At 39.3% G+C, this 25,383-nt stretch overlaps 1 protein-coding gene across 1 annotated transcript in view; it reads left to right on the forward strand.

Annotated features, from left to right (window-relative positions):
- SYT2 (synaptotagmin 2) overlaps positions 1–25,383 on the forward strand; it is a 145,623-nt gene that overhangs the window by 102,932 nt on the left and 17,308 nt on the right. Inside the window, 2 exon segments of the mRNA XM_063297358.1 lie at positions 18,213–18,438; positions 19,494–19,654. Of these exon segments, the coding sequence (XP_063153428.1) occupies positions 18,234–18,438; positions 19,494–19,654 (366 nt within the window). The 5' untranslated portion in view covers positions 18,213–18,233.

A 25,383-nucleotide genomic window follows, 5' to 3' on the forward strand; every position in this document is an offset into this window, starting at 1 on the left:
GAGCCCCCCAAACAGATTGCCCTTGACTTCTGCATTTGACAAAGCCCAATATTCTTACAAGAGCCAGTTTGGTGTAGTGGTTAAGGCATCAGGCTAGAAACCGGGAGACCATGAGTTCTAGTCCCACCTTAGGCACAAAGCCAGCTGGGTTCCTTGGGCCAGTCACTTTCTCTCAGCCCTAGGAAGGAGGCAATGGCAAACCACTTCTGAAAGACCTTGCCAAGAAAGCGGCAGGGACTTGTCCAGGCAATATGCAAGAAACAGACAATTGAATGGATATGGATATGGATATGGATATGGATATGGATATGGATATGGATATGGATATATACACACACACACGCTGTATAAACACATACATACATACTGTACATACAGTATGTATTCTTACAGCTTAGTTGCTCTGTGTGGACCTGTTTCTTTTCTTCCTTTTGTGGCAGTCTCATCACTGCAGGAGAAAAGCAGGGTAGATACATCCACTGCTGTATGAAAAATGTTGTGGTAGTATTTGTAGAACTTAAATCAGTGTTTCTCAATCTCAGCAACTTTAAAATACGTGGACTTCAACTTCCAGAATTCCCCAGCCAGCCTGCTGGGCATTGAAATCTACACATCTTAAAGCTCTGAGATTGAGAAACACTGACCCTGATATTACATCCATCCATAATTTGTGGTTAGATGAAATAAGCCTCTCTTTAATACAGTCTTCTCGTTTTGCAGAATGCATAATTCTTTCTCTTCTTTCCTGGTTTGGTGCTAACCCGGACTGTACCATACATCTAATTTGACCTGCCTACAAACAAGGAGTATAAAATAAATTGATCCTAGTTTGGTGGGCAAATGGCAACCATATTTTAATGTTTAAGTTATAATGGTTAACTGTGTTTTGCTATAGATTCAGAAAGAAGAAATTGCAATGCATTGGAGAAAAGGGATAAGGAAGAAAAAAAAAGTGCATATGCCTGAAGCTGTTTCACAGTCTGGTTGCATTCAGTTTGCTGGCACATTGGAAACAAGCCATTGCTTAACCATGGTTTGCTATATTATTACCTGAGTTTTAGTTGCGGGAGGCCAGGAGTCATGGGAGGCTGGGAAAGGGCCTGGGAGGGGCAGCAGAAGTTGCGCATGGGCAGGGGGCATGCTGCAGGTGAGGAAAAAAGCAGGAGTGACTTACCAGAACAACTTGCAACGTTCCCTGCAGGCTTCCCCATTGAGTTTGCTTATCGGGCAAACAGCCCGCAGGGAAGGTTGCTAGTGGTGATCACATGATTGCATCTCCCTGCAACATCATAATTGCAAGCCAGGCACCCGAGCGCCCAGATTGCAATCATGTGACCGGGGAGTGCTGCGATGGCTGGAACTTGGAGGATCAGTCGTACATCCATGTATTTCAGCGCCGCTGTAACTTTGAATGGTTGCTGGATGAATGGACATAAGCCAAGGACTACCTGCATGCATCAACATTTCTTTCTTAAGCCTGTTCTGTCTTAAGTCCCCTCTCTCTGAGATTTCTTTTTCTGCTAACAGCCAGCATGTAGAGCTCTTGCACCTTTTTTATGTTGTGCTTTGTCTTGCTGGGCTGCCATACTTCTTTTCCTCTGTCCACTTTGTCTGAAGGAAAAATGCCTTCTTTCGTACTCAGCTTGCTGGTGGCTGCAGAGCTCCAAAACACATGTCTTCTCCCATACTTGTGTTAAGGTTGCTTTTTATTGGCAACTCTACCAGGCTGATGCTGGGGGAAAGGCTCAAATGAGAGGGAAAGAAGGCAACACAGGTGCCTGCAGTTTTGCCAAGCAACCTGCTCTTCCACACAGGGCAATTTTTTATTTTTTGATTCCTTCAAGTCAGTCTTGACTCCTGGCAATTGACTGGACAAGTCCCTGCAGTTTTCTTGGCAAGATTTCAGACGTGGTTTGCCATTGCCTCCTTCCTAGGGCTGAGAGGGAGTGACTGGCCTAAGGTTACCCAGCTGGCTTCATTCCTAAGGTGGGACTAGAACTCATGGCCTCCTGGTTTCTAGCCTGATGCCTTAACCACTACATCAAACAGGGCAATAGCATTGTTATTACAAGCTTCCAAACTGATTCTCAGTTCCCTTTCCTAGAGCAGTTACATATGATCATTAATTTTGTTTTAAAATCTAAATTTGCTGACTCTTTCATCAACCCTCACGGAAGTGGTCTTATGAATGTTTCTGTCCTTGCCCACACTTTGTGTAATTCAGTATAGATTAGTTCAACCCATCTTTGGACAGGTTTGGAGTATATGTTAAACTGTAATCTGAGGTATTGTGAATTCTTACACATGCATTTTCCCAAGGAGTCTATTCACATTAACTTGAACATGCAGACTAGGTATGAGTATTCAAATCAAATCAAATTTCATCACCGCCTGTCTCCCTCAAAAGATGCCATTGTTTTCAGAGTGTGTGTGCACACATCTGTGCCTGTGTCATCTCTCAATCCCTGCACGGTGCAGGTATCATGCATCTAAGATGGGAAGTAAATTTATATAAATAAACAAATACATAAATAAATAAGAATGAAGAGGCTCATAGATGAGCCTTCAGAATGGCCAATACACGATTAGGAGTGCTCAAAAAGGGAAATAAGGAAACCATTTCCAGAATGAATAATAGGCACAAATGTTTAGAAATCAGTGGCCTTAAACCTCCTAGACTTAAAATAGTCATTTAAACTTTACAAAGCTGACAACCTAGACCAGTTATAGGCATGCAAAACCAGTCTAATGATTTTGAATTCCAGATGCAAATACCAAAATACAACATGTTTTGTTTTCAGGATAAAAACCCCTCCTTAAAATCAGACAATGTCAGGGTAGCCTTACTTCGAATAAGACACGGACTCACTTAGAGGGTCTAAGGATTTCCGGGTTTATTGAAGCAGAATGCATACGGAGAAAAAGATGGGAATGCAGGTGTGGTAGCAGGGTGTCCTGTTTATACCCCGGTGGTGGACCTTGTCCTCCTCCACCCCCCATTGTCCCCCAAGCTGGGTCCAGATGGGTGATTAGAGTTGGTACGGGTCTGATGATGGGCGATTCGGGCGATCTCCAATGTTCCCCTTTGTCTCTTTGCCTTCGTCCGGTGCAGGTGCGTCCCCCGGGGTAATGGGTGGGAGTTCCCCTGATCTGTTAATGGTTTCCATGTCCTGTCCGAGGTGCACTCCTATTGTCCTGGTGATTGATTTTATGGGTTTGGGTGCTTAAGGGATGATGTGTGTGTTTAAAGGATAATGGTTATCCCTTCCTCTTTCCTGATGTGCATGTTCCCCGTTGTGATGCACTTATGCCTTGCAACGGGGAACATGACAGACAGGGGTTTCTAGCAAAGAATCTACTTTGAGCCTTACTATAATTATTAACATTTTTTTACTGCTAAGTTGATGCCTTGCTGGAACTGTTGGCTGGAATTTCCAGGAATTGTACTTCTAACATACCTAGATATCACAAGGTTAGAGAAGGCTGCTTTATGTTATGAGCATGTAATTGGAAAGCATGGGGACTGCTTCTTTACTGGATGGGGAGCATGACCTGCTAGAGAAAAGAACTGGTATGTGGAAGACATATTTAAGCTGTCTTCCATTCTTTTCCCAAAATGTAGCCAGCTGCTCATCTCCAGCCAAGATTCGGGACCCTTGATTTCTGAATACCTGCTTTCATACAGAACAGAAGGGATGAACATTGGAAAAATTAAGTATCCATAACCATTCTGCTGATTCTCTCCTGTTATTGGTGTTTACACATCCTTTGAATATGTTTTGCAGTAGAGGAGATTTATCTGAAATTCTCAGAACTTTGATTTTAAAAATGCAGCTGAATGCTTGGGCTCAAACTCCCTCTCCTTAAACATGTGAAGACCCAGTTAAAGCTGTTCTCTATTAGAGTTGCATGCAGTGAAAATGAAAGCTTTGGAAAAAGAATCAAGATATAAAGCAAAGAAGCTTTGAATAAAAGGAACATCATGTCCACCAGTGACATATTTCTAACCCTCTATCATCTTTTGCATTTCATCATAGTGACAGCTTGAGATAGGTTACAAGGTCAAGCATGTTTTTCTTACCCAGTTGTCAATGCTTTTTTATCTTTCTGGATTGTCAGAGGAAATATAGTTTTATATTCTTATACTTGCTATGTAGAAATTTATATTTTGTCTTTGCTTCTTGTTTCAGCAAATTACACAGTGGGTTATTTCTAGATTTCAAGTACCTCTAGAACTTGTTCCCATAGTTGATACATAAGCTCCATAGCAAGGCAGGGCCTCATTCTGAACAATTTAATAAGGAAGGTAGGGAAAGGCAACTGTATCAACTGAACCACCTGCACTGGTCCTATATATCTTCTCCCCATCATGCAGGGGACACAATTTGTGTCGATGATCAGAAGCTCTCTCACAATGTTCACAGGAGGTTTTTTGTCACTTATTACCACTGGATTATACAAAATATGAATTGAGCTTTGCCTTCTATGGTGAAAGGAGAGAAGGAAATCAGAGCTATCATCAGCCCTCTTGAGAAGCATGCTCCTTCAGGATTTGTCTCTCACCCAGTGGCCTCTAATAGTCATTCCACTAGAATATGAGAGAGAAAGAGACCAAGATAAAATTGAGATTTGGTACTTCCATGTTGTTGGTTTTATTCTCCTGTCCCCATCTCTTTTCCCACTTGTGACTTGTCTTTATAAATTGTAAACTATGGCCAGCATTATCATTGTGAATGATTATGGAACAGTTACCTTCCCATATTTCTCTCATTACGGTGTCCAGTCTCCTTGCCTTGCTATGGAGCTTATGTTTCAACTATGGAAGCAAGTCCAGCTCCATTGAGATGGACCAGGTTGCCAATCCCTATTTTATCCCACTATCAACTCTTGTAAAAACGAGCGTCTCTTTTCAGCCATGGTTATTTGGGAAGAATGTACATGTAGCAGAACTGTCTTTAATGGCGGTGCAACTAAATTCATTCATAGCCTTATAGTTAGGGCATATAAGCCAAGGGTGTTAATGTGTTACTTTTAATCTCACTGGAAAATAACAGTAACAATAACAATAAACACACTTTCTTAGATTTCACTACTGCATGGTTTAATAGGCTAATATTTTTTGTCAGGATTCTGAAGCAAATCTGTTTTATGCTACTGTAGATTAGTTTGTATTAATATCTATCACTCTAGATACAGCTTTCTGGGTATTTTACAGAATGTTCCATCATCCAGAAGCCAAAGCTATTGAGCCCAATCAAGTCATAAAGATACTGTTGAGTGGAATTATACTTTTATTTGAAGACTGAGTTTGTTGTCTTGCCTGAGTTGGCAGGATAAATTGGATAATCTCTTTTGAATATTGATTAGCAAATTTGATATTGGATCCCTAAGCAGGTAAAGTATTAATATGTTTACATGTAGCAGGTTTAGAACTGCTACCTTTAAAGACAAAATAGTTACTCATCTGTTAGAGCTATATACAACAATAAATCAGTATTGAAGCTTTGCAGAACCAGCTTAAGTGCCATTGCTTAATGGTAGTTTAATGAAGCACAAGGTTGCCTGGTTCAGATGCAATGCAAAATCATAACACACTTCAAGCATTCCATTGAGCGTTTAAGGACTAAAGTGAAAAAGGGCTCAAACCAGGAACAATTGTTCTGTGCCCTGTGTCTGCCCATGTCTGTGTGCTGTCTGATAGCTTTATGTCTAGTGCCTCCTCAGCCACTTCCTAGTCTAGAGGAGAGCATATTTGCATACAACTCTCCAAGTGTAAGGTAATTAGTCACACAAAGTATAATACAAAGGAATATGATAATAACTTTCCCTCAGTCGTGTTAACTAAATACGAGTTCAGTGAGTAGAAGAGATAATAATATTATCTAGACGTTATTCTGCATTTTATTAAGGAAAATATCATGAGTCACCCCTCTTGTTAATTGCAGCATGCTTTTCCAAGTGCTCCCAAACACTCTGTTTGGTAATTTGTTCAAAGATCTTGCCCATTATAGATATCAAATTGACAAGTCTGTAGTTTCTCTGGTTCCCCTTACCCTTTTTGATGCTGAAGATGACATTTGTTCTCTTCCAGTCTTCTGGGACCTTACAAACAATTCTTCAGGAAGTCTCAGAGATTATTGAGAACAATTCTGCAATTACCTATACTAGTTCTTTCTGTCTGTCTGTCTGTCTGTCTGTCTGTTGTTCTCCTGCCTGCCTGCCACCCATCTCACCACAGTGATTCTGGGTGGTATACAAAGATTAAAAACCAATGGTTACAAACAATAACCAATGATGCCTGAGGTAAATAATACATTCCAATCACAAAACTCCATTGGTATCAAGGGCCTCTTGATCTCTTGTTTCTTTGGATGACATGCTTCCACATGTTTGCCTCTGCAAAAGGGAATTTTTCCTGTTTTCTGATGTTCTCTTCACTTTGCTATCCCTCCTGGAAAGCTTCAGCTGTCCTGCCCAGGAATTTCTTGTTCTCCCTGATGTGCTTTAGTATATAAACTCTTTCCTCAACCCCCTTTACTTTCTCTTCCAATAAGGACACAAGCTTGCACTTGGCAGCAAGTGTAGTTTGGGTTCTTTTTCAGAGAGGAAGACAGATATTTCACCCAGGGATGCTTCTGTCGCTGTCAGTGTTGCTGAGTCTGCCCCACCACTTCCTGAGCCAAATTGCCATGCAGATCTACTCCATTTGCTCCCTTTTCACTCACTCTGGTCATGAGCTCCTGAAAGCTGCCTCTTTTAGTGAGTTCTAGCCTGAACTGGAAGAATGAGAAATAGAAGGAAGGAAGGAAGGAAGGAAGGAAGGAAGGAAGGAAGGAAGGAAGGAAGGAAGGAGCCTTCCCCACTGAATTATCTTTATTTTATTTTATTTACTTTTATCCTGCCTTTATTATTTTAATAAATAACTCAAAGTGACAAACATATCTAATACTCCTTCCTCCTCCTGTTTTCCCCACAACAACAACCCTGTGAGGTGAGTTGGGCTGAGAGAGAGTGGCTGGCCCAAGGTCACCCAGCCGGCTTTCATGCCTAAGGTAGGACTGGAACTCACAGACTCCTGGTTTCTCTTGCCAAACTACTGTTTGTTCTTCTGTTCACTCACTCAGTTATTTTATTAGTGTATTTACATAGCTCCATGAGTACACAATGCTTCTTCCTTTCATTTTATCCCTATAATCATAGCCCAGTGAGGTAATTTACATGAAGAGGTAATGACAGGCACAAAGTCATCCAGTGAGTTTCTATGGCTGAGCTTAAGTCTCCTTAGTCACTGTACTGTGCTGGTATTATTATTTATCTGTTCGTTTTATATCCCATCTTTCCCCTAGGAGTTCATATTTTACCCCTACAACAATACCCTGTGATGTAATTTGGGCTGAGAGAGAATGATTGGCTCAAAATCCCTCAGTGAATTTCTGTGGCTGAAGATAGACTTGATCCTGAGTCTTCCCCTTGCTAATCCTTAATCATGATACCACATCATCTCTTTATTAAGCATGCTTACATTTCTCCTTCATGAGTGAGGAAAAAAAATAATGCTTTTGTTTAGAATTTGGAATGAAATGTTGTTTCTTTATGTCTGAGTTCAGTAAATCACACTTCGTTGAAAACATAATTTGATCTCAAAACATACATGAATTTGAAAGATGGATTATTTTATATGATTAGTCAACCACTTCTTTCCAACACTCAGATTGAAGCTCTTGATATACTTAATTTGTCCAGATGGAACATTCTGACCCTTTATATTGAGGACTTCTCTGTTCAGCCTGGGTCTGTTGTAGCGAAGGAAACCTCTTAGGAAGAAAGAACCACATTCTTGTAGTCCAAAGCACTCCACAAAGATCAGCATTTAACAGAAATTGTACTAAAACCTTAAGAACACAAAAGGTAAGTTTGCAATTATGCAGTATGACTCATTAGGAAGGATTCAATGAGAATTTCCTCTTAAATAATTCAACTATTGTTAAAAAAAAGGAGCTTAATGGGGAAATAGACCAAACAGAAAAAACATATATTCAACATAGACATACAAAGTCCATTTCATTTAATGACCTACATGTTATCTGCATGGTCAGTTATTGACCAAACAGCAGAAGAGCCAGAGAATTCCTGGAAGCCTGAACTCCAATCACACCCCCCCCCCAAATCAAATACCACAGAGACTAGAAATACTGTAAGGTGATCCCACTTCTGAACTGCTGCTCTGAGGAAGCCTCACTGGAACACAAAAAAATGTGATCTCTTTTTGGTACTGACCTCTCTAAGCCTGGGGAACCTCAGCCCTGTATTAGGGAGGGTGTTATGTCCAGAGGTAAGTATGGGGGGAGAGAGAAATTGTTTGATGCTATAGCTACAAAAACTGTTCCCAGATGACACCATTATCGTCTAATTGCATTTTCTCCTTTTAAGAGATGCAGGTGTTGTCCAAATGCCATAGCTTATTTTCCCACAATTTTTACTATTTTATTTTCATACCAAAGGAAATGGAGAAAAACATGGAATAGCTTTACAAATGCAGTAATATTAGGCACTGTCCATCTGGATGTACCCAAAGAGATATAAAAGCTTTGCGTGATACAGAGGAAGTAAATAGATTGAAGTTAATTTTGGAACTTAAAGTTTGGGTCATCCAGACTTAATGTGGGAAATTCAGAACAATCAAAAAGCAGTACTATAATTCACATAGTGTATAGCTGCACTGTGGAGTTTATTATATTGAGCAGTTGGTCTGGTTCACACAACATGCCAAGCCATGACAGTTCATTTGAAGTTACATGAACTTAGCCACTGTAGCTTGTAAACTAGCTCTTAGTATGTTGTGTGAAACAAGCAAATTTTGGTTTATTCAGGAAATGGTACATAAATCATAGCTTAGCATAATGTGGGAATTCAGTCAGAGAACTCATCATTTACCTGCATGACTTTAAAATTATAAATTAGAGAAAATCATGGAAAATAAGGCTCAGTTGCTGGGAACATGAGCAGGCAGATGTTAATATTTTGTGTGCCAGCCAGGGTTGTTGTTATAAAATGGGCAGCTATATAAGTCCTTATATAGAGAGCCAGTTTATACTGCAGTATAAGAATGGGCCGTAACAGAAGAAAAATAACTGCTTGATGTGATTTCACTTTTGGTGTATAATAAAGATCCTTAATTAGCTGTGCCGTGTCAGATGTTTGGGAAGCTTCTGACAAGTTAAGCCAGTTAAGGGAGAGGAACCTGCTCAATGAAGATGGTGGGTCAGTGTGTGGCAGTTGTGAGAAAGGCAAATTCCACACTAGAGATCATTAACAAAACTGCCAACACAGTATTGTCCTTCAGCAAATCTGCTTCTGGAGCACTGGGTGCAGTTTTGGTCACCACATTTGAAAAAGGATATAGCAGAGCTAGAAAAAAGGCAGAAGGCAACCAAAATTACCAGGCAACTCAGACAGCTTCCTTATGGGAAAAATCTGAAACATTTGGGATTCTTTAGCTTAGAAAAATGGAGAATGGCAGGTGTGGACATGGCAGATATATATAAAATCACACATGGCAGGGACAAAAGTGGGTTAGGATGAAAGATGATCCAATGAAGCTGCCTGAAAAGCAGCTATTTCATTTAGGGAAATAACATCCTCCTTCATATAGTATATATTTGACCAGCAGGATTCATTACTATTAGATATGGTGATAGCCACTAAGTTGAATGGCTTCGAAAGGGGGTTGGATGAATTCATGGAGGATAAATTCTGTCAAGGCCTCTTAATCTGAAGATGCTGCGTTATCTCCAGGTTGGGGGATTCGTGTCTCCAGATATTAGCTGCAGAGGAACAGAATGGGAGATGAATATGTCTCCATCTCCTGCCTGGGAAAACTCCAGCGGTATCTGGCTGGTTGCTCTGAATTCAAAATGTGAACTAAGAAGGGTTTTGACCTGATGTAGCAGGGCTGTTCTTGCGAGATCACATTTTGACAGCTGAGAAGAGCCCTCTCCTGTAAGGTCTGCAACTTAATGCAACTCTGCACGATTTGTGCCAAGTCTGAAAGATGTTAAAGGAGGAGAGAGAGAGAGCTGGTGCAATATAACATCATGGGTTATACAGTCCTAATTCAGGAGAAAATCTCACTGAATTCAATTGACTAAAGAAACTGGGCTTGCTACCTAAGAGATTAAGCTGCAAATCATGAAAATCAGTTCAAATCTTGTCCCTGCCATGACACTGCTTTTAGATATCAATAACATGTTTATGAGACGGATCTATCTTTCAGAATTGTATTAGTGCTTATAAACAGGTAATATATATCAAGGGAATGGGATATTCAAATATATTATCTACTGTACGTCCTAATCACTCCTGTATCACTGTCCATTACAAAGGCAGAAGAAAACTTGTGCTTTAGGCTGTACAGATTTTATATTTGTGTTACCAATGGGTTTACAAATAAATGCATGCTCAGATCAGTTCTTAATATGTGAAAGTGCATAGAAAATGTTTTTCCACTCTTGTACCCATCCTCCATAGTTTCTTGGGAGGATTTTTAAAAAGTTGGAACAGGGAAAAGAAACTTAGGGCGTGTCTGAGTATGTTTTAAAAATGAAACATTGAGAGGTAGAATTGTTAACAAAGCTATCAGAATTGGTAGCTGGCTGGGGAATTCTGGGAGTTGAAATCCACACATCTTAAAATTGCCAAGGTTGAGAAACACTAAGCTAGATAATATGAGTGTGGGGGATCTGAATTAAGTCTGCAATTTTGTAAAGGTGGTGCCCCCCAGAATGCTGGAATGTAAGCATGGAGAAGGAATAGGTGACATGGATGTATCAGCCTCTGCAGTCAGGTGGCTGCTATAACTCCAGGGGACTGAACATATAGCCCATGTCCTTCTATGCCCCTATCAGCATAGAAGTGACGTCCTGGGAGAATCCTCCTCCTGGAAATAAAGAAGATTGGCTCAGCTGCTCCTGCTCTGGGATTGCTTTGTGTGTCGGGTGGGATGAAAGTGCTGCAGTGAAAGGTAGCCTAGTGACTCAGCACTTTTTCCTCTCCATTTTTCATCTACTGCAGCAGAATTAACTCTGTCTTTGCATGATATGCAAGATGCTGTTTGCCAACTTCTCAGATGATGGTTGGGAGGATTGGTGCAAAGGTTAGGACTGAACAGTATGAAAAGTCCAGGTTGCACTGAATGAGAAGTGATCAGAATGTCACCATAAATGTTTCCTTTACGTTCGTAGGTTTCTCTCTATTGTCTTTTATAGAACTACTGCACAAAGGATGGAGAGGGATTATTAGTATGGAAACTCAGGTTGCTCAAATAGCTTTTCTTTAGCTAAACTTACTGGTTGTAAGAAAACTGCATTTCCCCAGGATTATAGTCAAAATGCCCAGAATTGTAACAATAAACAAACAAACATTAATTTAATTCATTTATGCCCCACATTCTCATTTGAAAGGTAGCATTCAAAGAGGTATCCCCTGATTGTATCCAGTTTGCCAGTTTGGTCTAGTGGTTAAGGCAACAGGCTAGAAACCAGGAGACTGAGAGTTCTAGTCCCGCCTTAGGCATGAAAGCCGGCTGGGTGACCTTGGGCCAGTCACTCTCTCTCAGCCCAACTCACCTCACAGGGTTGTTGTTGTGGGGAAAAGAGGAGGAGGAAGGAGTATTAAGTATGTTCGCCACCTTGAGTTATTTATAAAAATAAAAATAATAAGAGTGGGATAGAAATAAATAAATAAAATAAATGAAAATTGTATCCCCATGAGGCCTGTGGACCTGAGAAGCAGTCATCCCAGTAAGCTCTGTGATCAGGGGGGATGTAACCCAGGCAAAGGGGATTGTTTGCTTGTTTGTTTGTTTACAGGACTTATATGGCCACCTATCTCATATGATGACTCTAGGCAGCTCACAACAATTCATAAAAAACAGAAACAAAAGTACCCTTCTCCCCAGGCACAGACCTCCTAGCCCAGTGCTTGTGGGAAGAGACGGGTCTTCACAGCCCTCCGGGCTCACTGATCACTGCTCACAGTTACTCATGCCCTGGTCACCTCCCAAAGGAACTATTGTAACACGCTTTACATGGGCTGCCCTAAGTGCATCTGGAAGCTTCAACTGGTGCAAAATGTGGCAGCATGGGCAGTTACATGTGCCCCCAGAATGGCACACATTACACCTCTGCTTTGCAAGCTGCATTGGTCGCCAGTTTGCTTCCAGGTTCAATTCAAGGTGCTGGTTTTGACTGACCATGTAAGGCAAGCTACTGTATGTAAACAGGGAGCAAACCCCACACTCATTAGCACTGATGATGTTACTGAGTGGGGTAATGAAATGTCTGCAAGCAAACAACCAAGCTCAGAGAGCACCAAGGACTCCACATTAAGCTAAGGTTTATTTTAAAACCTCTTCTTTGCCTCTGGCAAAAAAATCACCGAAGTTTACAAACCATAATGGTTGGATTCACACTTCATGCTAATAAATACGTTATACAAATAAAACTCATCATGGTTTAGTGGAATGTGCAAAGCCAGCCAAGAGAGAGACAGAGAGAGCATACTTTGAACTAAAGGATGTTAGAGTCACTTGTCTTTAGGCATTACTACCTCCACCTGCGCGCTCAGAAGGGAATCCCTGCTTCCCCCTTTGCTCCTCGGAAGTGAAACCTTGACAAGCATAGCCCTGGAACATGTTATTGCTTAGAAAAGAGGGGGGCCTATAATAATTGGGTGGGGCCACACTCCAGAAGCTTTACAATATTAATTGGACCAATTAAAATAGGAGCATTTTTCAAACCAAGGACATCACTTGGTCTTTGAGTGATGTGCTGTAAGCTGATCTTTAAAATGTGGGTGCTTCTAAAATAAAAATTAAATTAAATGAGTCTTTTAAATGCTAATATGATTATTTCCTGTGCGTTTCATAGTTTTCCCACATGAGCATATTTAACAGGAACTAGAGCTGCAACTTTTGGAGCAGTTCTGACAGCTGCATCATGGGATTTGGGGAGAATCAGGTTGCTTATCTCAATTTAATGGTAGTGGTTTTTAAAAAATGCTTGAAAGATGATGATTATTAAAAATGTCTGTTTTGGTGGTGGGGGATGATTTTATGTTTAGTACTCCTATCTGGGAAGAAAATGACACTTGCTTTTTAAATGAAATCAGTAAAATTGCTTCTGGCAACCTCCAGCAGCTTGCCTTGAGCAAAAAAGAATGACACAGACATTGCAGTTGTCAAAAGTACATCCTGTATATACTCCTGATCACTTTTTCCATAGCTAAAGTTATTTTGAACTGTTGGTGGAAAAATTTTTCAAAGTTTTGGCAATTTTTGAGCAATGGATTCCATTTCCATCCTGGGTTATTAATAGTTCTCTTTTTATCTTCAGTGAATATCAGAAAGCTTTTCTCAGTTCTTTTCAGTCCTGATGGTAGACATCCTTAGTCCATTTGTCATGCTTTCTGTCTTTATTTCCCTTACCCATTCTCAACAAATTCAGCACTTGCTTCTGGCGTGTCCTACATTTCTGCCAAGTTGAAGTCAGATGTTTTAGGGGCTGTTTACAGGAATTTGGACTTACCACTAATTCTAGCCAGGGAAAGTGGCTGAAGGGATATAAAGACCTGGGGAATCTTTGTTGCAGTTTCTGTTTTCTCAGTAATTGGGAAAGAAATTACAGTCAAGCTAGACCAATTAACACTTACTGTAGGTGTTAAAACCACTCTGAAACTCTACAATCAGATGACAATTAAAACTGTTCCGAAGAGTGAGCGAATTGTGGAAGGGAAGGGAAGGGGGTAGATGAAGAGCAAGTTGTTATGATCTTAAAACCATAAAGTGGAACATTTCTTCAAGCATCTCTTTCTAAGAACTGGAATATGTGCAAAATGATTCAAATATTTAAAAGGCTTGGTGGAGAATACAGGAAATTATAGGCCAATATCTTAACAACAATTGATAGAATGTGTTATTAAAGAAAAATAGTCAAAGTCAAGAGCAATTCTTGCTGACAAGGATCGACCATGGCTTTTGCGGGGGCAAGATTTGGCTTATTATTTTTCTCAACTATTTTGAAAGCATCACCAGAGGCTCTTGAGCAAGAACAGTCATGGGAAAAGAAAACGTGTTCTCAAGTAGCTTAGTAAATAACAGGAAATAGAGCATTTATTTGCCCAAGATTTGGGCAAACCCATAATCCAGTCATGCCATACAGATCTTTGTTTTTCAAAAGTGCTTAAAAATAACTGAATCATGAGGGGCACTTTCCACTGAGGACAAATCCATCAGGGAGGGACTGTGACTGGGAAGACAGTGCCGTATTGTGGTCCCAACCTAATTTACTCTGAAAACAGCTGATTCCTTATCATCTCATGTAATTTTGATCCTAGGATAGCAATTACATATTCAAGGATGGAGGGTAGGGAAAATTCTGCAACAGTACAAAAATTTTCTGCATATATTCTTTCTAGATACTTGATCATTTTTTCAGCAAGCCTGAAGGTTATATTCGGAGCATTTGTACAGTTTCCCTATATTTTTCTCCCATTATCTGCATTTTCAAAAAGCATGCAGTGGAGAAATATAACTTTTGTTGTTCTAGAAACTAAAACAATTCAGTGTATTCCCCTGAAGACAGTAATTTTAGAATAGCATCCATTTCTCTCTACTCTGCACATTTTGTTTTGTTTTGTTTCCTGTTTTGCCCTCTTTCACAGCAGGAATGGGGACAGTAATGTCAGTAGAAAATACAAGGAAAAGGTATTGAATTGATGGATTAAATTTTGACAGTGTGCCTGAATATGCCACATAATTTAGTTTAAAATTGCAAACATTACAGAGCTTGGCCTTAAACATTTCATATTCATCTATGCTGCAGTTTGCCTTTGTTACCCAGCTGTGTAATTCAGGTAGACAAAATAGCAGTATGCTTATGGATACTGCATCTCCTACTTGAGTCCAAAAGCTGTGAAGAATCTCTCTTTAGTAAGGTGGGTCGCAAATAAAATGAATGAATCTCTCTTAGCCTATCTATCTATCTATCTATCTATCTATCTATCTATCTATCTATCTATCTATCTATCTATCATCTATCTATCAGCATAAAGCACCTGATGGATAAGGACTCACCTCCCTCCTTTACATTTTGTAGAACTGTCATTTAGTTTGACGCCTGCTTGTTAAATAGTCCCCCTCCCACTGACAGATATTTGAAATGAAGTTATAATGGGAAAGAAGCAGAAAGAAATTGATGGATTCATTAGCCATTCCACCGCCAGGTTGGAGTTTGCCCTCCCCTTTTCCATCAATATGCCCTCATCCTTTTGACCTCTTCTCTGTGCTCCAAATGTTAAATCATTACAAAAGGAAAGAAACTATTATACTTGGTCTGTAGCTTGCACATTACTTGTTGGCTAACTAGACCTGACTTTAATCACTTAGAGATGCAAAAGAGCAAAACCAAAAAAGAGGTATTTGTTATTTACCATTTGGTGACATAAATATGTAGGAATCCTCCTATGTGAAAGAATGGAAAGCCATGTTCTGAAAAAAGGTGGATTTGTGGGTGAAGTAGGGTTGAGATTTTGAAACCTACCAAAAAGCAGCAAGATAAAATCCAACTCTTATAAAATAACTGGGTATACATGAGTATTTGCATCCCCCAGGGTAAACGAAAACCAGTTTCAGATATGGGGACACTGAATCTTGGTAGTGGTGAGTTCCTCATCCCTTCTATCTACAGCCCAATTTCCCTTCACTCTGCTCAAGCATAACTTATATGAGGTAGAAGGAGGGAGAGATGCCTTTTCTGCCATGACCAGTTGAATCCTCTGCATAAAACCTAAAACAGTGTATATAACTGAAAGGGTGGAATGCTCCTCTGATAAAATGTATCCTGCGTTTTCAGTGTACTTTCAATTCCCAACGAAAGCTCATCCCTTGCAATATCTTGTCTAAATTTGGCCTCTTCTGATGCACAAGAGGAAAGGAAGGGGGGAAAATATCTACAAACTAGGAAAAAGAATTTGCCTTAACCTCTACTATGCATCACATTAATAGTCACCATGCAAGTGTCCTTCAGAATGCATCCACTTCATTTTAAGGGCTAATTAAGCTACTTGTGAAGCTGGAAAGCCATTTACTGAATACTCCTAAATCTGGACTCCCTCTTGCCCTATTGCCAGTTTTAACTTATTCTGCTGTTACTTTGTATTGAGGACCATAACATATGTCTACCATGAAACATAAGAATAAGTACTGTGTTAAATAGTACTATTTAATAATAAGTACTATTTAAACGTACTAAACCCCATTTAGTAGAGAGTAGACTCCACTGTATTTAGCATGCATTGAGATCTCATGGAGTGAGAGGAGAGCTACTGAAAATCAAGCTCAGAAGTTCTGTTCTTCAAGCTAATAGTTGTGATTCGTGCCTTCTTTTACTTTATTACAATGAGGAACATTTTTAATTTCTTTATCTTTAATGATAATCATGAATTTTGTTCTACAGTCCTTCAGGCATTCTACTTAGTAAATCTGGTGTTCTTTATTTTTTACTATTTATCTTATCTGTTCTTTAGGTCACCCCATATTTGCATGGAATATTGTTGAGATTGTTAGCTTAATGATGTTATTTGTTTCCCTTAATTTAAGTTGGAATTTTACAAGAATGTCATGATCTAAGCTACAGCCAGCACCAGGTCTTGCTTTTGTTGACTGAGTAGAACTCCAACTTTACTTGAAAAATATTTACAATCAATTTGATTTCAATGTTGTTTGCATGGCAGTGTCCATGAGTGGACCTGTTTTTTAGGTTGTTGGAAAAAGGTACTGCTATAAACATCAAATTATCCTGGCAGAACTCTGGGTCACCTGCTTTATTTTGTATGTCAAGCCTTAATTTTCTCATTATTCCAGATGCTATTTTCCTTCCAACTTCAGCATTCCAGTCACCTATGCTAAGTATGATGTCTTTTTTCAGTGTTATATTGAGAAGGTGTTGTCACAGGAGGACTGATTGCAGTTTGGTAAGCTTTGGCTGAAGAGTTTTGTGCCAATTATGCACCTACCTCCTGCTTCGTATGTTCCAAATCCATATAACACAATTCCACTATAATCTTATATACAGTGGTGCTTGAAAGTTTGTGAACCCTTTTGAATTTTCAATATATCTGCATAAATATATTGAAATGTGATCTGTTCTTCATACAAGTCCTAAAACTAGATAAGGAGAACCCAAGTAAACAAATGAGTCAAAAACATTATACTTATTCATTGACTTATTGAGGAAAATGATCCAAAGCTACATATTTCACAAACTGTAAACAGGCAGAAATGTTCTTTTTGGAGAGTAGTGGTATTCTCCTTGCAACCCTGCCATGCACACCATTGTTGTTCAGTGTTCTCCTGATGGTCTCATGAACACTTTTGCCAATGCAAGAGAGGCCTTTAATTTCTTAGACATACCCTGGGTTTCTTTGAGAGCTCTTAAAATATTACACGCCTTGTAAAGTGTGAACTTTGATGGTCAACCACTCCTGAGGACGGTAATAATGACGTTGAGTTGCCTCCCTATGTACACAATTTGCCTGACAGTGGACTGGTGGAGTCCACACTCTTTGGAAATAGTTTTGTAACCTTTTACAGCCTTGTAAGCATCACCAATTGTTTTCTGGAGGTCTTCAGAAATCTCCTTTGTCAGAGCCATGACACACTTCTACATACCTATGCTATAAAGAACAGACTTTGATAGTGCGTACCCAGAATCCCATTCTTTAAATAAGAACCCACACTCACACCTGATTATCATCCCATTGATTGAAACACCTGACTCTAAATTCCCTTTCAAATGAACTGATAATCCTAGAGGTTCACATTCTTTTACCACACACACAGATGTAGCTTTGGATCATTTTCCTCAGTGATAGGCACTTCTATAAAGCAGAATTGGGCAATGGAAACACCGTATGTGGTCTTCCTTGTCACTCTACTTTTTATCATCAGCTATTGCTCTAAGGAAAAAAAAGATTGTCCTTTTATGAGATATTCTGAGATACTGCTGCAAATATAAATAACCTAATTATGTATGTAAATTACTTGGAAAAGCAAGATTTTGAGCCTTCTACGTTATGCATAATGTTGTTTTCCGTACTAAGTGAAATATTCTAGGAAAGGTTTGGGCTGAACTATGTAATGTCTCTGTGGTTTTCAGAGTGCCTAAAAAGCAGTCAAGATGACTTGGAACTTCTTCAAAAAACACCCCAAACCTGAACCCATAATAGCTGTTACTACAGGTGGTACGGTATCTCCTACCACCACAGTGGCACCAGCAGTCTCACTGGAAAATGCAACGCAGATCTCAGGCCCAGTGGAGAGCACAGAGGATACTTTTGCAAAATTAAAAGACAAGTTCATGAATGAAATAAAAAGTATACCCTGTAAGTAGCATGATCTTATTTTGGACATATTTGGTATCAGTATGGTTCCTGATCTAACTGTTCCATCCTTGCAATTTCTAACATTTTGCATATCAGTGGAATGCAGAGGTTAGCTGCCCACCCAGCTTCCTGCCCTTTTTATTATAAGTAGCAAGAAATATAATTATTTAATTGGGTTAAAGGGGACAAACTACTTAGTTATACTTATTGAGAAAAGTTGTGAAATGGCCTGAAATACTTCTTTCATTGTAGTGAGTTTCTGCTGAGAGAGAGAAAGAAAAGGAGATGGGCCACACTAAAATGGATATGTTAAATCTAATTTCTAGGTGAGATAGTTTAATTTGTTGCGAACATACTGACTTAATCTTTAACAAGTCACCTGGAGAAATGACTCTCTTTATAGAAAATAAAAGAGGCCAGTAAAATGTTAGACACTGGGAAAAGGGTCTGTATGGGAAATAGATTATCCATAGGATCTGCCGTTTGAGGGGTGTCGTTCAGAAATATTATGAGTCGTAACTACCTAATTATGGAATACCTTCCCAAGCTCATTGCTTCTGGCCTTGCAGCAGTAATTATCTTGCCAGTTTTAGCAGAGATTGACCCTGCACTCAGATAATGGCCCCAATTTGCCTGGCCATTGTATGTTTCTGTGCTTCCTTAAATGTTGCTTTTAATGTTTTGATCTAAGTTGTGTAGGTGTCCCTGGACTAAAAGATATGAAAAAGAAATGCCATTTAAAAAAAAAAAAGTACTGCAAAGCATGAAAAGGGGCATTCTGCAAAGAGCCCGTCCTGAGGTAGTTGAGGCAGCTGCATCCTCTGGAAGGCTCAGAGGAGAAGCTTGAGAATCTTCCTCTGCCATCTTTCCTTGCAGATGAAGGCACAGCCACAGGCAGAAGTAGCCTGGGCATGCACACACAGTGTGGCTTGTAATTCTCCTTCAAAGGCTCTGCACAGCCTTCGAAACGGCATTTGCTGGCTGTGCATGTAATGTAAATCTCTGGCTACACTTCCTGCTACCCCTCTCCCCATTTTCTGCATATATTTTCACAGTGCCGCCATGGGCCCTGATTGCCATTGCTGTTGTTGCCGGACTGTTGCTGCTGACCTGCTGCTTTTGCATCTGCAAGAAATGCTGTTGCAAGAAGAAGAAGAACAAGAAGGACAAAAAGGGGATGAAAAATGCTATGAACATGAAAGATATGAAAGGCCAGGTGAAAATATACCATTGGATGAAGACCAGTTGGGAAACTGCAGTTATTAAGATATGGGGAGCAAGCGCTCATGTTTCTGGTGGGCTGAAGTTTGGGCATACCTAGAGATGGGAAGGCCCTGAAAAAAAAAATCAGGAAAAAGTAATTATCAGGAAAAAAAAATAACCAATCCCCCCATGTTTTCTGAGTCCTTTTTAAAAAAATTTAAAAAATCATTGTAAGCTTCTCAGACTTGTGGTGTTCAAGTTGGATGGCCATAAACGCAAGAGAGCAAACAAACAAATTGGTCTGTCTTTGCAAATATACCAAACCAAGAAATAAATTAGAAGATGAGGAATGGAGAAGTTTGTCTCAAAACTATTAGTTTTAGCAGTCAGTGAAAAATGATTCTTAGAAAAAGATCAGAAGAGGTAGAAGATCCTAATAGTATTTCAAGTTGAGGAAGTTCAGAAAATGAGACTGATAGGTCACTGTTTCATGTGGCAAAATATATATTCTAAGCTTTGCCCCTTCTTTCTTCTGAGCTTTTTCAGAAAACAATTGCTTTCTGTATTTGATAAACAAAAGTCAGAATCCACTTTATTTTATTGTGCTATAATCTTACTTTACTACAATATCACAGTTTAATTTTATTACAGCTTTATTTTACTACAGTATTAATTAAATTTTACTTTATCATTTTATTATTAGCAAAAATAAAAAACCATTATTTCTTATGTTGTTGTTATTATTATTTTGGCAGCCAGCTTCTCCTGTAAAGGCAAAAATAAAGATACATTTCCTTCCTTAGAAACCAGTAGCTTCTAATTCCATTTCTAACAAATAATTTAAAATGTTTATTGTCAGAAACCCATACTTCTCAATTGTACACATCAAACATTTATTTATGTATTATTTATTTATAAATTTACAAATTTATAAAATGTATTAACTACCTGAATCCCAAAGGACAGTAAGTGGTATACAAGTCTAAAATATAGTACAGAATTAATATAAAATACACGTATTTTTCAAACATTTTTACAAGTAACCAACTTATATATTTTAGAAAACAATGAAGTGGTTTTCAGTCTACTTCTGTTGCATTTATTTTATTTTTTTCTTAAATTTATGGAGGGTGTTTCTAGGGAAATAACTCTTTGTTTTTTCTTTTGCCTCAAAATTTCTGGACACATTACAGCTCTAAGCACATGGGAAAGCATAACAAAGAACTCAGTTCCTGCTATGCAGAAATAACTTTTCTATGTCACCTAGGAGTGCTGTATTCACTGTCTCTAGCTCTTAGAGGAAATATTGGATATACAGTAAATTTAACACACACACAAACAAAAAACAGTGGAGGTAGAAGTAGTATTTGAACCAGGTCCTTTTGGCTTGCAGCATCAGCCACTGTGATCTTGAGGCTATTCAAAGCAATTTAGCCTTCAGCCTGTTCCTGTTTTGGTTCCTCAAACTGACTGTGGTGTAATAAATAAATAAAATACCATGGAGTTGCTCCTTAACAAAGGAGGCCGTAGAGCTTTAAGTTGAAGACAGATGATCATCTGCTTACTTGTATAATTGTTACCTACATTTCATTAAAAAGGAGCTAGAAAGTACAATAAAACCAGTCCAGCTTTATAATATTACTACAGCTTAATGTAGAGATGTAAACAGTGCAACTTGAGGGCTGCATCCCACTGAAAACTCATGAAACCTCACCCCAAACCAGGCCCTGCCCCATGAGGTTCTTGACATTTCAGGCAAAGCTGGGGTGGCTGTTGAGCTGGGAAAATTGGGCACTGCTAGTTTGATACCCTAAGGAACCAAGTCAGCATTAGCAACAACATAGGCAAAAGATGTACCAACACAAACTCTTCTAAAAGTAGGTTTTCATTTGGCAGCAATCTTAAGTAAGGAGAGAGTCAGGGTATCCAAAAGCGTCATTCTGGCTACTGAATAGTGGCTCTGTGGAAAACATGGCACTATCAAGAGGATGTTTTTATCAGTGACTGGGAATTCTCACAATTCAACACATCTTGAGGAGGCCATGTGGGGAAAGCTGCACTATAGAAATCTGGGAAATAGTGTCCTCATGAAGAAAAGATAGCCTCAGCTTTCTTTCTGCTGAAATTGGGATGGCTATAGCAGCATAATTAGAGAGCCAGTTTGATGTAGTGGTTAAGGCATCAGACTAGAAATCAGGAGACCGTGAGTTCTAGTCCTGCATTAGGCACAAAGCCAGCTGGGTGACCTTGGGCCAGTCACTCCCCCTCAGCCCTAGGAAGCAGGCAATGGCAAACCACTTCTGAAATCTTGCCAAGAAAACTGCAGTAACTTGTCCAGGCAGTTGCCAGGAGTCCAAGCTGACTTGAAGGGATGAAAAGAAAAGAACTATAATTAGGCATAACACACTGTAAGACATGTTAGGAAATTATCAAATTAATGCATTTAGAAAACCAGTTTTCAGAAGCACATCAGACTTTGCCCATATTCAGGCATTCAGAGCCCTCCACACTTTTGTAGACTATTGCCTATTAAGCATGATTGGCTGCAAGAAAAAAACAGTTGTGCATACAATCTGTGGGTCTTTGCATCCACAAGAGTAAGGACCCTGCCTGGCTCATGATGAAGCCAGTGGCAGAAACAGTTCTAAGTGCAAAGGTTTTCTCTTGCATATTTTTCTCAATGTGCAGTATAAGTAGGAGACTATCATGATTTTTATGGCATTGGCGGCAGCAGAGCTTATCCTGAATGCTCATGTGAGAGTGCTTCAGATGTTAGAATGCCTGAACAGAGCTTTGTGATCAAATAGTTTGCTTCATGCAAGCGCATTAAGAAGTATTGTTATGTGGATGGTTTGTGTTTGCTTGACAGGTTCTTAGCTATATCTTCCATATTTTCTGTAGCAAAGACATAGGAAAATAAGAATAGGAAACTAGGAACGCAAACTGCAGGCAGGTATCCTCTTTATCCCATACTGTTGGAGACTGCAATTATTTGAAGCTCTAACCACAATCTGCCAGCAGGTTTTTGGGGCATATTCTACAGCAGAGTTTCTCAGCCTTGGGAACTTGAAGATGTGTGGACCTCAACTCCCAGAATTCTCCAGCCAGCCACTGTCCTACAAACTAATATTCTACATAAAGGAAAGAGATGAAGGAGATTGTTATTAATGTATCCCCAGCACTGAAGTGAGTTCGATAGACCCTCCTGTTAGTCTTATTTATAACCTACAACCTTTCCCCCCATTAGCAGCTATGATTCCATTTTATCCTGTTGAGATAACACAGATGGAAAATTACCACTCACAAAAAGCACAAGAGGATTTGTACAGGGATGGTCTCAGGAAATCAAGGGCCATCTGTAAATCTCAGCTCAGCTTGTGTAGTATCTCAATTAAAGCTACCATCTCAGTAATTCCATTGTTTTATTGCTCAGGGTTATAATATTTTATAAGCATCAATCAAACTAGCTGATCAGCAAATCACATTAGCAATTAATCTTGGCAAACATCAGGCTATGAATAGTGATGGGTCCTACTTTCTTCTTTCCTACTGGGGCATTTTCTTTAGTAATGTGGGGAATAAACTGAAAAATGTTTTGTAGCCCATCACTCAAACTACATTAATCAGGCATTTTGCCTGAGATACTTTAAGGATGCAAAACCAACCCCAGTCTTTTTCATCATTTAGGTCCCCCTATTGTGTGTAAGTATTGTCACCAGTTTTGAGCTAGACCTTCTCCACAAAGGGTTTCCTCAGTGTTGAGGCATGAATCAGTTCTCTTGTCAAACATAAAAATAGAGACATAGTTTTAATAAAGAGATAGATAATTGCAAATGGACTGTAATTCCCATCCTGTCTCTCCACTGAGCATTGACCATGTAGCTTAGGGTTGAGCATGCAGCTCAGGGTTGATGAGAGTTGGAAGTCACTTATTAGTCAGCCCTGATTTAGAATCACAGACTTGAAAGATTCCTGCTCAATACACCATCTGCAATATAAGATGTAGCTGCAACCTCCTTGACAGTCTACCATTTACCAAGGCCATATTCTTATGCTAGAATATGGTTCCTGTACAATTTCCACCTATTATTTCTAGTCCTGCCCTCTAGAGTAAAGAGTAAGTTTGCTCCATTTTCCACATGACAGTTTTCAGGTATTTGCAGATCCCAATAACCTCTCTTCTTTTCTCTGGTCTAATCATATTGTGGATGTATATTTTTACCGGCATACAAGAACAGGTACACATAAATTCCCTGAAGAATTGCAGTAAAGTTGACAGAAGGCCCCAGGACATGTAGGAAAAGTTAGTGTTATGAATCACATCTCTAATTATTAATGAACTCATATGGCATGAAAAAGGCCTAAAGATTAGAGGTGGGCTGGATGCTTGAGGACTCAGTTTTGACTCCTGGTATTTCCAGTGCCTGAGACCCTGGCAAGCTGTCAAACAGAGAAGACAACAAATGGCTAAATTGGGTTTAATCCAGTTTCTTAAGAACAAAATTGGTTGCTTTCCTTACAATTTATCCAGTTCAAAGCCAAAGAACTGAATGCTCAGGCCCATGACCTCTCTCTCATTAAGAATATGAGCATGTTCCAAATTAAAACAGTCAGCATTTATTGGATCTATAGTTTATGAAATAATCCTCAGATGCTATTAAATTAGAGTTTCCAGTTCTTATCAGCACTGCTTTATTCATGTCTGAGCAAATATTGATTCCAACACTGAAGATTTTAGACAGAAAACAGTAGTGGTTATTAGTGTGGGATATATAGATGCATCAGGGATTGAGAATTACAACCTCTCAGCAAACAGGAACCAAGGTAAGGATGACAACTAAAAGGCAACTAAATTTCACAAGGACACTTTCATTAATGCCCTCCAGTCATAGTAAGAACAGTTCAAGATGTTGGTACAGTATATGATTTTCCCAAATGTCTCCTGGTCTGATAACCCATCCAGGAACAAATGGAAGAAGTGGTGAACTGTAAGGAGAATAAAAGCCTTCCTTAGCTAATTGCAGTGACTATTTTGCTCTATCAAGGCAGACTGCCAATAGCAAAAGGCAGAAAGAGAGCTTTTTTCCTCTCTGTAACCTCTGGAAGTCTAGAATCTCACTTGGCTAGATCATTGCAACAGCTGTGTGTCTTTTCTTTGCATTTTATTTTTCATTCTTGTTCTTCATAAAGGGCCTTTCTAGTCACAGGATAGGTTGTCCTTGAGTTACTAATTGGTTGTGTTTTCTCTGTCTCTTTCTCTCTCTTTTCCCTTATGTATTTCTGTGCCTTTTTTTTTTTTTTTTTTGGCTTCCAGAGAAACACAGGTCTACTAATTACCTTCAGTTTTCTTTTATGGTGCCATTTACCATTAAACAGGGAAGATGAAATTGGCTGATATAAAATACTATCTTTTGTTTCTCTCTTTGGATTAAATGAAACTGAATGCAAAAAAATAGTGATGTGCCTTAAGCCAAAACAACATACATTGATAAATAACTTTTTGGAAATGACCCCCTAAAAGATGGCCACTTCAGTTTTGAAGGAAAAGCGTACTGGAGACCTACTTATGTATTTATATCAGGCTCCTAGTTGAGTTGAGGGCCCTACACTTGTTCTTACAGGGGCACAGTCCAGATCAGTAGCATTGCAATGGAAGAGGGGGTTCCCTCTTCACCCAATTTCCTTGGGAAATTAGTATGTGATTTAGCCAACTGGATAGGTTGCCACTAATTTCCTTCCCTA

This window comes from Candoia aspera, chromosome 3 (genome assembly GCF_035149785.1).
Source record: "Candoia aspera isolate rCanAsp1 chromosome 3, rCanAsp1.hap2, whole genome shotgun sequence".
Classification (NCBI taxonomy): Eukaryota; Metazoa; Chordata; class Lepidosauria; order Squamata; family Boidae; genus Candoia; species Candoia aspera.